This window comes from Leuresthes tenuis, unplaced genomic scaffold (assembly GCF_036924035.1).
Source record: "Leuresthes tenuis unplaced genomic scaffold, fLeuTen1.0.hap1 SCAF_3, whole genome shotgun sequence".
Lineage (NCBI taxonomy): Eukaryota > Metazoa > Chordata > Actinopteri > Atheriniformes > Atherinopsidae > Leuresthes > Leuresthes tenuis.
The window spans coordinates 24,892,535-24,906,279 of NW_027325357.1; the positions used below are offsets into that span (position 1 = coordinate 24,892,535).

The 13,745-nt window shown below is 43.8% G+C and overlaps 2 protein-coding genes across 3 annotated transcripts in view; one reads left to right on the forward strand and one right to left on the reverse strand.

Annotated features, from left to right (window-relative positions):
• Positions 1-167: 167 nt before the first annotated feature.
• The window catches only part of arpc4l (actin related protein 2/3 complex, subunit 4, like), a 238,842-nt gene continuing 225,264 nt past the window's right edge, over positions 168-13,745 (reverse strand). The window contains exons 1-6 of one of the 2 annotated variants that reach the window (XM_072382730.1): positions 2,499-2,570; positions 1,690-1,808; positions 1,305-1,416; positions 1,111-1,206; positions 824-994; positions 168-719 (exon numbers count right to left, since the gene is read on the reverse strand). In XM_072382730.1, the coding sequence (XP_072238831.1) occupies positions 714-719; positions 824-994; positions 1,111-1,206; positions 1,305-1,416; positions 1,690-1,808; positions 2,499-2,501 (507 nt within the window). In that variant the 5' untranslated portion in view covers positions 2,502-2,570 and the 3' untranslated portion in view covers positions 168-713. Of the gene's footprint in view, positions 720-823; positions 995-1,110; positions 1,207-1,304; positions 1,417-1,689; positions 1,809-2,498; positions 2,571-13,745 lie in introns of those variants that run through there. The other variant, XM_072382731.1, reaches the window with a different exon arrangement.
• On the forward strand, positions 2,964-9,919 carry tada3l (transcriptional adaptor 3 (NGG1 homolog, yeast)-like). The gene is made up of 9 exons (XM_072382725.1): positions 2,964-3,148; positions 3,462-3,715; positions 3,868-4,115; positions 4,283-4,388; positions 4,496-4,631; positions 4,765-4,868; positions 4,959-5,065; positions 8,959-9,150; positions 9,247-9,919. The coding sequence occupies exons 2-9, from the start codon at positions 3,506-3,508 to the stop codon at positions 9,437-9,439; spliced, it is 1,296 nt and encodes a 431-aa protein (XP_072238826.1). The 5' UTR covers positions 2,964-3,148; positions 3,462-3,505; the 3' UTR covers positions 9,440-9,919.

The window sequence follows — 13,745 nt, forward strand, 5'->3', positions numbered from 1 at the left end:
ATACGCTGTCTGCGACACTTCCTCAAGTGAGGAAGTGAAGTGAGAAATGACCTAAGTGCTGTATAAAACCAACTTCCTCAGAAAGAGAGCAAATCCGTATATAGGTGCAGCACCACTCTGCGGCGGCACCATAAATGGTGCTTCTTCTTTCAATCCCAACACTCAAGTATAAACAAGTGACTTTTATTCTCTTTCACCACTTTTTTTTTTTTTCTTACATGTGTTACTGTGGCGCCTTTACAGACAGCTCCTGCTCCACGTGATTTAATGCCACACAGATTACTTCCTCAAACATGTACGTCCTGGACAGACAAATTGTGGAGACAAATTTGAAACGGTGACAGAACATACAGACTCACATACATGAAATACAAAAAAAAAAAAAAAGAATCTGGTCATTTTATTTGCAACACACCCCTCAGTGCCCCTGTATTCATGGATATCAACTTGATTAATACTTTAAGGACCCGCCTTTGTTTGGGGATTTGTTCAGAGTGGCTGAAAATGAAACTGGTAAATATTTCATTATATACATGAATTGATATTCATGAGTACAGGGAAATACTTGAGATCGGGTGCAAAGGGTCTTCAGATTGGTGCATGTCCCTCATCTCCTTGCTGATTGACTGTTCACTCCTTTAGTTCTCCACTCATGCGCTGTTTGGCCCTTAGAGTTTTCCAAGGCTTGTACAAGACCAAGGACGACGCTGTCATCAGAACTGCGGAGAGGACGGGAACAAATTATTTTCAGCCCATCAATTTGCTCACAATCAGGGGAAATCCTTGCACCAAACAACATTCGAGCAGTGAAGGCATCGCTTACATTCTTGAGGAATTCTTCGGCAACGATACGGGCCCTGGCATTAACGGACAGTTTCATCTCACTGATCTCCTTGTCGATCTCCTCCATGAAGTGGATGACGAAGTCCACCAGCTTGTGTTTGTACATCTGCTCCGTGTGGAAGTTGGTGATCAAGAAGCTAATATCGTATCCCTGCAGAGACGTGAAAGGAATGAGCCAGAGGCCGATCAGTGCATACGCCACAAAGCATCACTTGTGTAATCACATTCAATTCTACCCAGATGACCCCGCCCCACAATATTCCTCACCTCTACTGGTTTCCTTCTCAGAATGAAGAAGTTCTCTGCCCTCATCATCATGAAGCGCATGAACTTGTGGCAAAGGATCTTCTCGATCTCATCCGCCTGGAGTCAGTCGGCAACAACAGAAGTTTTTTTTTTATGTGTATGAGATTGGAAATGAAATTGTGAACAGAAAAAGAAACCACGGTGCATTTACTGACCTGCTTGACTGCAATGCTGACTCTGACAGAGTTGATGGACCCCTCGATAAGAACCTTCTCCTTGTCATTACGGCTGATCACCACTGGCTGAAGAAGCAGCTCCTTACTGCTCCTGTAACCACAACAGCAACCCCTGATAAATTCGGGTTACTCCCAACATTCTCACTTCATTGGGAAGACCCCTGTAAACAGGCTACAGCGAGCCCCCTCCAGTGAATTTGAGAGCCTTGCCCATACTTGTGTCATTTTTCTTCCCTCCCATACTTTCTTATGCAGGTCTGCGCAGGCCCCATCTTGTGTAAGAGCAGCAGACGGTAAACAGGAGGAAGGAAAGAATGTTCACAGCTGCTGAGGCTGGTAAGGATCCAGTGCCACAAAGACATACCTGACCTCCACCTCTGGCTTGTTGTGACGCTCCACCACCTGAGAGGAGAAGTTCTCCAGACAGAGGGCCGCCTGCAAGGTGGCCCTCACAGCATTCAAGTAGGGGCGCAGAGTCGCTGTCTGAGGACAAATGACAGCAGATCAGTGTTTGGGTGGACCCTTCTGCGGGCAGGGTTATGCTGGATGTTGTGATTTGTAATATAGATCAGAACGCAAACCAAGTGAACCTGCCAGCTTAGGGAGGGTGACCTATGAGGTCAGGTTTGACAAGTATCCAAAACGAGCCGTAAGCTTGCTGTTGCTCATATAGCAGATAAATCACATACTCGTCTTTACTTTGCCAAATTTCTATTTCTTCAACAAAGTAATTATCAGTCATTTCAAGCACATTCATTTAGCTACGAGTCGATTCCGGTTTGAAGTCACTGCTTTAGCTTGCAACAGTGGATGTGATGCTTTACGTGACCGAGACAGGAGCTCATCAAACTCACCGATGCTAAGCCTCGTCACAGTGTCACAAATATACGTGCAATTTACGCCTACAAATGCCCGAGTTTTTGGTAGAGCTACATGGGACAGTAATAAGAAGAAAGGGGTCGACAGGAAAAGACAGCTCAGCCCAAATCACTCTACTTTCTGCATACCGTTTCAATGATGCGCGCTGCCTCATTTAACTGCAGCCAACCATCAACACAATCGTTCAAAAGCTCGTCGCTTGCTTGCTAATCTTGCCTCGAGTAAATCCATAGTTCGTTGAGATAAATAGTTAAGTAATTTAACATAAAAATACATTTAGTGCAGTAGACTTACCATTTTTGTGCTGTACAAGACGGAAGTTCCTCAGCCACGCCTGGGACGACTCTTCCGTAAATCCTACATAGTCTAGTACAGCTAGGGTGCGTTTGTTTTCTACATTTTCCTTTGACGAGATTAGTGCGTTTATATCGCACACCTATTTTTTGCGATTGTGTATATAACTCCGCCCATGTGTACATTATATTCAATAAAACGAGTGCACCCCTCGGTGCGTCCATTTCTCCTGGCTAAGAGGGGACATGTTGTACAGTGGCCGTCCGATCAGCTGTTATTTTGAGTTTTTAAAATATTTATTCGAGAGAAAATGTAACTTATACGTTTTTAACAAGTTTACGATATTTTATATGTTTAAAAACAAATCGAGAGGAAAATTATGAGGGTATTTTGTACAAACCTTTATTTAAAGAATGGTTTGTTCCGACTATACCACTGTGGCCTTAACTGTTGATAACGTAATACTTGCTACGTTTACATTGTTGTGTTTTACCTTAAAATGTAACCTGTTAATGTTTTTAGTGGACTTACAGAAAAAGTTACGCCCATTGTAGATTTATTGTCCTGAAGAGGTGATAACATCATTTAAATGCTACAGATATTCCTCTCAGCACAATGGTTTTTTCCATCATGGATACCTTCCACTGACGGTAAATATAGCTGCTCTTAAACGTTAAAATGAATGTTTAAATGCCCAGGGTGTGTTACTTTGAGCTCTCAGAGCTGTTTCTTAATAAACACCTGTGTACACATTGTTAATACTCAAGTCAAGTGTTAGAATTAAAGAGTAATTTAAGCCAGTTCGGGCCCAGCGCTGGCTGAAGCAGCCTTGCTTGAACGTGAGTCGAGTGCGTGCTCCGGATTAATCTTTTTAAGGTGTGTGTCCGTGTGTGTGATCTACAGCTGGACTCCACTGTATGCGAGTCTGATGATCTCTAAACAGTTACTCTGTCTATCCATTAGTATCGGTTTAATCAGATGCTCACAGCTCCCCGGCTCAGAGCATCATGAGCGAGCTTAAGGACTGCCCCCCGCTTAAATACTACGACTTCAAGCCCGTCGAGCATGTCAAACTGTGTCCCCGCTACACTGCTGTGCTGGGCCGCTCAGAAGACGATGGCATCGGCATCGAAGAGCTGGATACACTGCAGCTGGAGCTGGAGACACTCCTGTCCTCAGCCAGCCGCCGCCTCCGAGCCCTGGAGGAGCAGAGGCAGGTAGGAGAAAGTCTAGACCTATTTAATTTCCAATATGTGGAATCCGGTTTCAGATCAGATCAGCTGTATCGTGATTCCTAAATGAAAACACTTTCTTGAAAAAACGACCAGTGCTTACTGCCTTGCCGACTTTCGCCTGTCCTCCATCTCAGATCCTCACAGATTGGCAAGACAAGAAGGGAGACAAGCGCTTCCTGAAACTGGGAAAAGACCCAGACCCTGCAGCCTCATCCCGTCATAAGCAAAAGAAGCAAAAATTGGATAGCAAGGGAGGACACAGACCAGGCCCAGGTCCTGGGAGACCCAAACCCCAAAACCTGCCGCCAAAAGTTCAAGAGTATGAATTTACAGATGATCCCCAAGATATTCCCCGGACTCCGAAAAACGATGCTCCCAACAGGTCAGCAACAACAGCTGCACATGACAGCACAGTATGTTTTTTTTTGTTTTGTTGTTTCAGCTGGCTGTAATCAAGTGATGTGCTATTCATCTTTAGTCAGGCTGCTCTGAGATGACTTGCATCAGCCTCCTTTTTGTGCTTCATTAACGTATTCAAAATGTTTTCAGATTCTGGGCATCGGTGGAACCATATTGTGCTGATATCACAAATGAAGAGATACGACTACTTGAGGAGCTTCTGAAACCTCCAGAGGATGAAGCCGAGTATTTCAAAGTATGGCATACAAAGTCACGTACATCTGGTTCACTCAAGCCAACGACAGAGTTGATTGAAGAGGTGGAGCAAGATGCATCTCTCATTGCTGTTTGTGTTAACTGTAGATTCCGGCGTTGGGGAAACACTACTCACAGCGGTGGGCTCAAGAGGATCTCCTGGAGGAGCAGAGGGAGGGAGCTCGAGCCAACGACAAAAAGAAGAGCCTCATGGGAGGACCGCTGTCAGAGCTGGATGCAAAAGGTGAGGGAAGGCAACATCCTACAGCTGGAAATGACTGTGCATGAACTTGTCTGTCTTTGGTCTCACCGTGCCAGACTGGAGACGTGACAGAATTGTCAACCTATTTTGATATTGATTTATATTTTGCATGTAGATGTGGACTCGCTGCTGAAAAAGTCAGAATCCCAGCATGAATCGCCTGAAGATGGCTGTCCCTTTGGTCCTCTCACGCAGCGTCTGCTGCAGGCCCTCGTTGAGGTCAGACTCGTGTTTTGTTTTTTTTGGGCATCGATATATTAGTGATGCTAAGATGCTTATTAAAGACTTTTTATTTCTATTTTCTTCCAGGAGAACATTATATCCCCCATGGAGGATTCTCCTATACCAGACATTTCAGGAAAGGATGCTAATGATGGTGCTGGGACCTCTCCTCGAAGCCAAGGAAAAGCTTTTAGGTGTAGTATGTTTTTCACGTCAAATAGATTTATAAGATATCCAAAAAAAGCAACATCAGTTCTCTTTATAGGATGGCAAACTGCTATCCTCAGACATTTGTGTAAAACAAACTCCAACATCCATGTGGACCACAGTGTCTGTGTCAGGATGACAGCCAGAACTATTCAGTCTATTATTGAGGGTTATTGCCTGTTCATTGTTCATGTGGTGACAGTATGGATGTCAGGAGGAGGGACAGAAAAACTAAACAAGATGGCAAATGAAAACTCCCAGTATGTAGTGTGGATTCAGTTCTGTTAAGTTCTGCTAAGAGAAACACAAGTTAATGACAACACTAATTTTATATGTACATGGAGAGTAAAAGAGAGCACAGTTAGGAAAGATGCATCATGGGAGGTCTAGACCTATAGCAGCATAACTAAGGGATATTTCACGATCACCTGAGCCATTCTCTAACTATAAGCTCTATCAAATATGAATGTTTTGAGCCTAATCTTAATGGTAAAGAGGGTGTCTGCTTCCTGAACCCAAACTGGCAGCTGGTTCCACAGAGAGGGGCCTGATAACTGAAGGCTCTGCCTCCCATTCTACTTTTAGAAACTCTGGGAACCACAAGTAGAGCTGCAGTCTGAGAGCAAAGTGCTCTGTTGGGAAAATATCCAACTATGAGATCTTTAAGATATGATGACAGCTTGTTCATGATGAGCTTTATATGTGAGGAGAAGAATTTAAAATTCTGCTCTGAATTCAATAGGAAGCCAATGAAGAGAAGCTAAAAGAGGAGAAATATGATCTCTCCTGTTAGTTCTCATCAGAACTCTGGCTGCAGCATTTTGGATCAGCTGGAGGCTTTTCAGAGTGGACAGCCCAGTAATAAAGAATTACTGTAGCCCAGTCTTGACGTAACAAATGCAAGGACTAGTTTCTCTGCATCACCCTGAGACGAGATGTTCCTGATTTTGAATATTACGAAGGTGAAAGAAGGCAGTCCCAGAAACCTGTTTTATATGTGAGTCAGAGAACTCACAGAATCCTGGTCAGAAATAATTCCAAGGTTCCTCACTGTAGAACTAGAAACCTAAGAAATGTCATCTAGAGTATCTATATAGCTAGTCAGTTTCTTCCTAAAATGCTCAGGTCCAAAGACAATAACTTCAGTTTTGTCTGAATTTAGAAGCAGAAAGTTCTGAGTCATCCAGCTCTCTTTAAGACAGGCTTGTAGTCTGACCAACTGATTAGTTTAATCTGGTTTCATAGATAAGTACAGCTGGGTATCATCAGCATAGCAATGGAAATTTATGCCATGCAGGTACAGATGTTACCTAATGGAAGCATGTCCATCCATCCATCCATCATCTGCCGTTTATCCGGGGGTCGGGTCGCGGGGGCAGCAGCTTGAGCAGAGAAACCCAGACGTCCCTGTACCCGGCCACTTCCTCCAGCTCTTCCAGGGGGACCCCGAGGCGTTCCCAGGCCAGCCGAGAGACATAGTCTCTCCAACGTGTCCTGGGTCTTCCCCGGGGTCTCCTCCCAGTGGGACGTGCCCGGAACACCTCCCCAGGGAGGCGCCCAGGGGGCATCCTAACCAGATGCCCGAGCCACCTCATCTGACTCCTCTCAATGCGGAGGAGCAGCGGTTCTACTCCGAGCCCCTCTCGGATGACTGAGCTTCTCACCCTATCTCTAAGGGAGAGCCCAGACACCCTGCGGAGGAAACCCATTTCGGCCGCTTGTATTCGCGATCTCGTTCTTTCGGTCACTACCCACAACTCGTGACCATAGGTGAGGATGGGAACGTAGATTGACCAGTAAATAGAGAGCTTCGCCTTCTGGCTCAGCTCCTTCTTCACAACGACGGGTCGGTGCAGAGCCCGCAACACTGCAGACGCTGCACCGATCCACCCGTCAATCTCCCGCTCCATTCGTCCCTCACTCGTGAACAAGACCCCGAGATACTTGAACTCCTCCACTTGGGGAAGGATCTCATTCCCGACCCGGAGAGAGCATTCCACCCTTTTCCGGCTGAGAATCATAGTCTCGGATTTGGAGGTGCTGATTCTGGAAGCATGTATAAAGTAAAAATAATTGGTCCAAGAACAGAACCCTGAGGAACTCCATGACTTACTCTGGTGTGTGAGGAAGATTCTTCATTTACAAGAACAAACTGGAATCTATCAGATAAATATGACTTAAACCAGCCTAATGCAGTTCCTTTAATCCCAATAACATGTTCAAGTCTCTGTAACAGAATGCTGTGATCGATCATATCAAATGCAGCACTGAGATCCAACAGGACAAGCACAGAAACAAGTCCGCTATCAGAGGCTAAGAGGAGATCATTGGTAACTTTCACCTGTGCTGTTTCTGTACTATGATGCACTCTGAATCCTGACTGAAACTCTTCAAACAGATTATTTCTATGTTAATGATCACAAATTTGAGCTGCCACTACTTTTTCAAGAACTTTAGACAAAAAAGTCTGAGTAATTGGATATAGGTCGATAATTAGCCAACACTTCTGAATCAAGAGTAGGTTTTTTTTAAGTAAAGGTTTAATTACATCACCCTTAAAACGCTGTGGCACAAAGACAGATTGATCAAATCCAAGTGCTGCTTTAAGGGAAACGCCTCCTTGAACAGTGTGGTTGGAGTTGGGTCTAAAATACAAGTTGATGGTTTAGAAGAGACTGTTGTTGCAGTTAGTTCAGAGAGTTTGACCGGACAAAAACAGTCATTACGTCAACATTACTGAGTGTTAAAGGAATTCATGGCTCAACAGAGCTCGGACTCTTAGTTAGCCTGGGTACAGTGCCGAAAAGAAACCTGGGATTGTTCTTATCCTCTCATTCTGGATGTTGCCCCATGCAGGGTTGGTTGTTTTAACATTTTGTCTCGATTTGCTGACGAGGCAGTTCAAAACTGCTGAGATTGTATCTAACACAGATGAAAAACTTAATCAGTCTACATATCAGAATGTATTTAACCAGTAAAACAAATTTAATTTTGAGTTGCCCTGATATTGAGATGATTCCTACATTATCGTTATCGTTATCATGCTACAGTGTCAGAACTACATGATCCTCTTGAATATCAAGTTAAACGTTTCAAAGCTTAGTGCTCAGAGCCTGATGAGGACAGCCTGGCTTAACAAAGAACCACCACTGTGGTGCTCGTTATCTGAGTGGAGGTGTAGGTTTAGTCAAGCCAGACAACACAAAGAAGGCCTGGCTGCGTTAAACTTGGTTCGAAATGAACCCCTCTGGGTGGTACTGTTGTTGTTGATAAAACGGCACTCCAGAACATTCTAACCCACTTCCAGAGGAGACACAGCTGGACAAAAACTGCAAGCAATCATCAAAATGCTCAATTATCAAATCAACCATTTATAAGCTCTGTCAAGGCTTCTCAACGTCTTAAACGGCTCCGGACACCTTGGCTGTCCAACACAGTGTGAAGCTGTTTGCAGATTGTCGGCTTCTTCTCTTTGACTTTATTACACAGCTGGAACCTCACACAGCAGCCGCAGCAGGAACAATGCAGTCTCCAACGATGCTGCAGCGGCAGCTTAATGTATTATTTACACCTTCTGAAATGTCATCTGGATTTTCTGCGGCCACATTAAAATGTGTTTCTGTGAAGAAAACAAAGCGAGCGGTTACAGTTTTTACAGTGAAAAATAAATGTAAACAGAACAGGATGACTCCATCACATACTGAGTTTTCTGATATATCAAATAGATTATTACAGAAAGTCTTCCGTTTTGCTGCATGAATAATATTGGTAACGCTCACATCACTTTGCTCAACTAAACTTGCATGTTAATGTTTGCTCATATTTGATTTTAGACTCCATCCACATACATCATCTGTCTCTTTCTTTGTTCCCTCCCCAGTGTTCCTCACACGCGCTCGTTGGAGGCACGGATCAAAGAGGAGCTGATAGCCCAGGGCCTGCTGGATTCAGAGGAGCGACCTGGACAAGGAGGAGACTCTGAGGACGAGGTCCTTGCTGAGCTGCAGAAACGTCAAGCAGAACTCAAAGCCTTAAGTGCCCACAACAGAGCCAGGAAGCAGGAGCTGCTCCGGTGAGGACTCATGTTTATGGCCACAGTAAACTCTGTCTGTTAAAGTTTCTTGAAAAGCTGATGACACTAAACTAATTGCGTGCTGTTGTCTCACAGATTGGCAAAGGAAGAAATGCGCAAACAGGAATTAAGGCAGAGAGTGAGGGTGGCTGACAATGAGGTGATGGAGGGATTTCGGCGGATCATGGCTGCCAGGCAGAAGAAACGCACTCCAACCAAGAAGGAGAAAGATCAGGCGTGGAAAGCTCTGAAGGAGAGGGAAAGCATCCTCAAGTTATTAGATGGATAGAGGACAAAGGTTTCCGCAAGGATCTTTTTTTTTTCTCTTTTTAATCCTAAAAACAATTAAAAAAAAATTGTTGGAAGAATGACTCTTTCCTCACACACTGACAAAGATTACAGCGACTGTTCTGTAGCCAGGGCAGGAGTTTATGTGTCGTAGTTTTAATGGCTTGTACAGTAAAGACTCATTTGATCAGTAACAACCAGTGTGCTTTTTTTTTTTTTTTTACTCCTTTAGTTGTTTTTTGATCTCTATTGAATTTTGATGTTGATCTTTTTTCTTTTTTTTGTTTACCATTTGTAATGTCATGACAACGATATATAGCTGTTGGAATAAATCAGTAAAACTAAATGTTTTTGTGTGAATGGGCAAATCAGAGGAGATGCATTTGCTGCGGTCTTCAGTGCTCACAAAGAGTCCGCCTGGAGAAACAGGCAGACTGATACTACTTATTCAAGTGTAATAAAAGCAATCATTTTCGCTATTCTTACGGGGTTATTGTCTATTTCCCACATAGGCATTTGTTTCATTATACTCAAATCGGCAGCCCATTTAGGTGAATGGCTTTTCTTTAAGCTGGGAGCAGTGCTCAACCAGCCCCAGCCATCATGATAATGTTGCGCCAAACATGTCGGCTTTCCATTCGGGAATCGTTTACAACCATAACAACAGCTTCACCATGGGTGAAGAGGTGCTACATGCACCCCCCATAACACCAGGAGCACTAAAATGAGATATTACAGTGTTATATCTTGAACTTTTATGTCTCGAACAAAAAGAAACAAAAACTTCATTAACATTGTCTCTGTGCACGTTTAGCTACATTTAGTATGTTTGCTTGGTTGGAATTCAACAAAGGATTCAAAATTTCCAATAAGATGAGCCACAAACAAGCGTGGAAAAAAACCTTAAACCTGACAATGGACTAAAATGGGTCAAATTCATCCAATTAAACGACAATCAACTGATTTCACTGTTCATTTATAGGCAGTATACTCATGAGTTATAATGCCAGTAATGTTACATCAATAGGTGTCAATTTCAAGAGATGCAACCCTTTGTGACATATTTTACATCATCTGTTTGATCATCTACTTTCTTTTCCTTATTCAGTTGCATCACATGTTTCCGTTTCCTAAAACCTGGATAGATGCCCCCCCCCCCCCCCTCTTCCCACAGTGGCCAACACTAGATGGCAGTCATCACATTCAGACTGGCCGGGCAGACAAACGTTTGCATAGCTGATAGCCTGTGGTTGACATTACCCTGACACAATGTGTGTCATTGTGGCGTGTGTCCAGTCTTCACTTGAAGATATCCTGACTGATCTTGATCCTAGGATAAAGCAAGAGACTCTGTGTCTCAATGTGAGCAGCTGTGTATCAGTGGTCACTAGGTTCATCTGCTAGGTTCAGCACAGTAATCCAGAGGGGGTTTCACAACAGACAATAGTCAGAGACAGTGCTTCCTGTCCAAACTGTAACATGGGCACAGCAGCAACTAGTGTACCACAAATGATTTGATTGGACGGAGAACTGAGCCGATATGGCCAGTCTATGTTGAAGTTTTATCAACCCTGATAAATTATGATATTTATGCCTGAGAGTAGTTACAAAATGCTTTCCCAGGACTTGTAAGTGATAACTTTTATAACTTGTCCCATTGTTTATAGTTGCCCTCTTTGTGCCAAAAAAAAAGAAAAAAACTTTTGTGTGACTCAGTCAGAAGGGTTTGTCATCAAAGAAATGTTTTCAAACTGCAATGTACAGGCAGGGTGCCACATGATCCTCAATACTTGAAAATATCCATCTTACTTCCTACTTTGGTATTTATTAGCTCAGCTACCAGTGAGATGTGACTGCTGTCCTGCTGAAACCACATTTACTGTGTTGGTCCATCCAGTCATAATCATGTCAGTTCCTTTTGACTCAGCTGACACCACAGCATCGAAACTGTCCATAAAATTGTTCTAAAATGATCGTCTATATGTTCAAAGTCGATGTCAAACATTATTTACACAATATGTTTCATGTCTTGGGGCCACAACAAGCCCAGCTTCTTGTTTGTATTTTAAACAGAGGAGTGTACACAGTCAACAGGTTTCTCAGGGGCGTGCCAGCTTTTCATTGTGCTACGTTTACATCCAAGGGGGTTGGTGTTTTGTCATTTTTTTTCCCTTCTATTTCATGATTATAACAGCCATGCGGCAGCTTATGAGAAAGACAAGTATCGACAAAAATGGCCAGTCTCCTTATTTGCATGTTTGGTATAATGGTGTGTGTGTGTGTGTGTGTGTGTGTGTGTGTGTGTGTGTATGTCTTGCTGGTGAAATGGCAAGGCCCTTGGTGGAACATGACTCAATCCGCAATAATACAGAGCTATTTTTTCAGAGAAATGGTACGCAGATAAAATACAAAAGCTCATGTTCTGCGTCCTTGAGCACAGCTCAGATTTTTTCCAGCCGGGCTGGAAGCTCCAACAAAGGCCCGCTCATCATTTACAACTCCCCCTTAGCTTGAGTCGGTGTCCTTTACGCAAATTAATAATGCTATCAGACCATGTGTATGAAAGCTTTTAATAACATGCAGACCTATTGAGGCCTTCTCGCAGGTGAACAAGAGGCTGAATAGGCGGCTGTGGCGGCCCCTCGAGGCTGGGTGTATCTCTCAGGGCTTTTGTTGCATTTGTTGTCATTAGACCTAAACTGAAGGGCAGGTGGGTTTTGTGTTGATACACAGCTCATACACGCTCAATGATGCTTGCCAGCTGTTTGCACATCTCATACAGAACTGTCTTTTTAAAGGCAGGCCACACTCCCTTTTGACAACCCAGGTGGTGCGTCCTCAAGGCTCTGGGCACGTGTGAGGCTTCCAGCTTCACTTGGTCACGTAACTTTCTCCTCTCGCTGTGTGAAATTCAGCTACATGGTGAGCTTCTTCACCCCTCTCTGTCATGGCCTGTAAACCTTTATGGCTGTTTGAAGAAGAGGGCTCTCCACCGGAGGGTTTGGGTAAATAGATTGAGTATTCTGGCGCAAGCTGCTCAGTTGCTCCATGTCACACAAATAGAGTGTAAATACAGTGCTGTCATGTAAAGAGACTGTGTTTATGTGCACACATGCTCACTTATCCGTGCTATCTGTCCAGATCAGTGGGGGGGCTCTCTGTCCATTGCTTCTTTGTTTTGCCACTGTGAACGAGAAATGTTTCTTTCTCTGGGGCTCTCCTACTCCACCTCCGTCCCTGCGTTCCTGAGCTAGAAATGAGCCTGGAAAGAGTGGCTCACACACACACACAAATACACAGTGACACAAGGAGACACACATCAGGGCAAAGGGATTTAACATAAATCTGTCCAGGCTTTCATGCTGAATTGGAAATGCGTGTGTATCCGAGATACAGACAGAGGTTGAGACAGCTGCTGCGGCCCGCCAGTCCACTGAGAAGAGCCTCTGTCCTGCCAGGCCACGCCTCGGCTCTCCTCCTGCACAGAGGACTATTGTCTTCAGAGCTGCTTGCACCGCTCTGATGTCATGGTTTGTCCTTCTCCAGTGGGCTGCTGCTGCTGTTGTGGTATAACTAGACAGACCTTTTAGCCAAAAGTCAGAAACACAAACAACTGGATGGGTGTATGTTGCAGCAGAGTACCACGCAGAGCGCATGTTAACACTCCTGTACTCTCACCTTTTTGACCCATCTTTCAGCTTGGCCTGGTTTGAATCTTATTTGATTCCCATTTGCATGGCAGTTGATGTATTACTTGTGCAACTCCTGAATTTGACAGCTCATATGCAAATCGACCTCTCCTGGCTCATTCAGCTCCACCTGTCTGGGCTTTGCTCATTGGTGAGGTACACATGGAGGTTGTTAGGCTTCTTTTTCAACCCTTTCATAGCTCCCTCAGACTCTTTCATATATGATACTCTCAATGAGATACATACAACCTTTTCACTTACAGTATAAGACTCAACAATTCCAATCAGACTTTTACATAAGTTATTCATCATTAAGTTTCTGACAGTGAGGAAAAGGTTTTGATTATAACCGTATATTAATTGATAAGGTGACTGATACCTGAGACTCACTTCTCACCTTCAGTTTTAAGGTTTTAATAAACGTAAAAATGTCTCCAAATATCTAAACAAATATTATCATGGATGACTGTTTCTCGCTTAATGTATGGATTTGTTGACTTGTTTTTGTGGCATATTGTCAACAACTGCTGATTTGGTGGCTTTTGCACACCACTTTTATTTATTTAGATGCTCTGATGATAAACTGTAATGACTGTAGTGATTCCCTGATCTTACAAC

What these genes read in the sequence shown, in the direction of transcription:
- tada3l (XM_072382725.1), top strand. Translation starts at nt 3,506, where the DNA reads ATGAGCGAGCTTAAGGACTGCCCCCCGCTTAAATACTACGACTTCAAG. An exon ending in AAAAACGATGCTCCCAACAG is followed by an intron (nt 4,116 to 4,282) that starts GTCAGCAACAAC and finishes AAATGTTTTCAG; the next exon opens with ATTCTGGGCATCGGTGGAAC. An exon ending in GTCAGAGCTGGATGCAAAAG is followed by an intron (nt 4,632 to 4,764) that starts GTGAGGGAAGGC and finishes TTTTGCATGTAG; the next exon opens with ATGTGGACTCGCTGCTGAAA.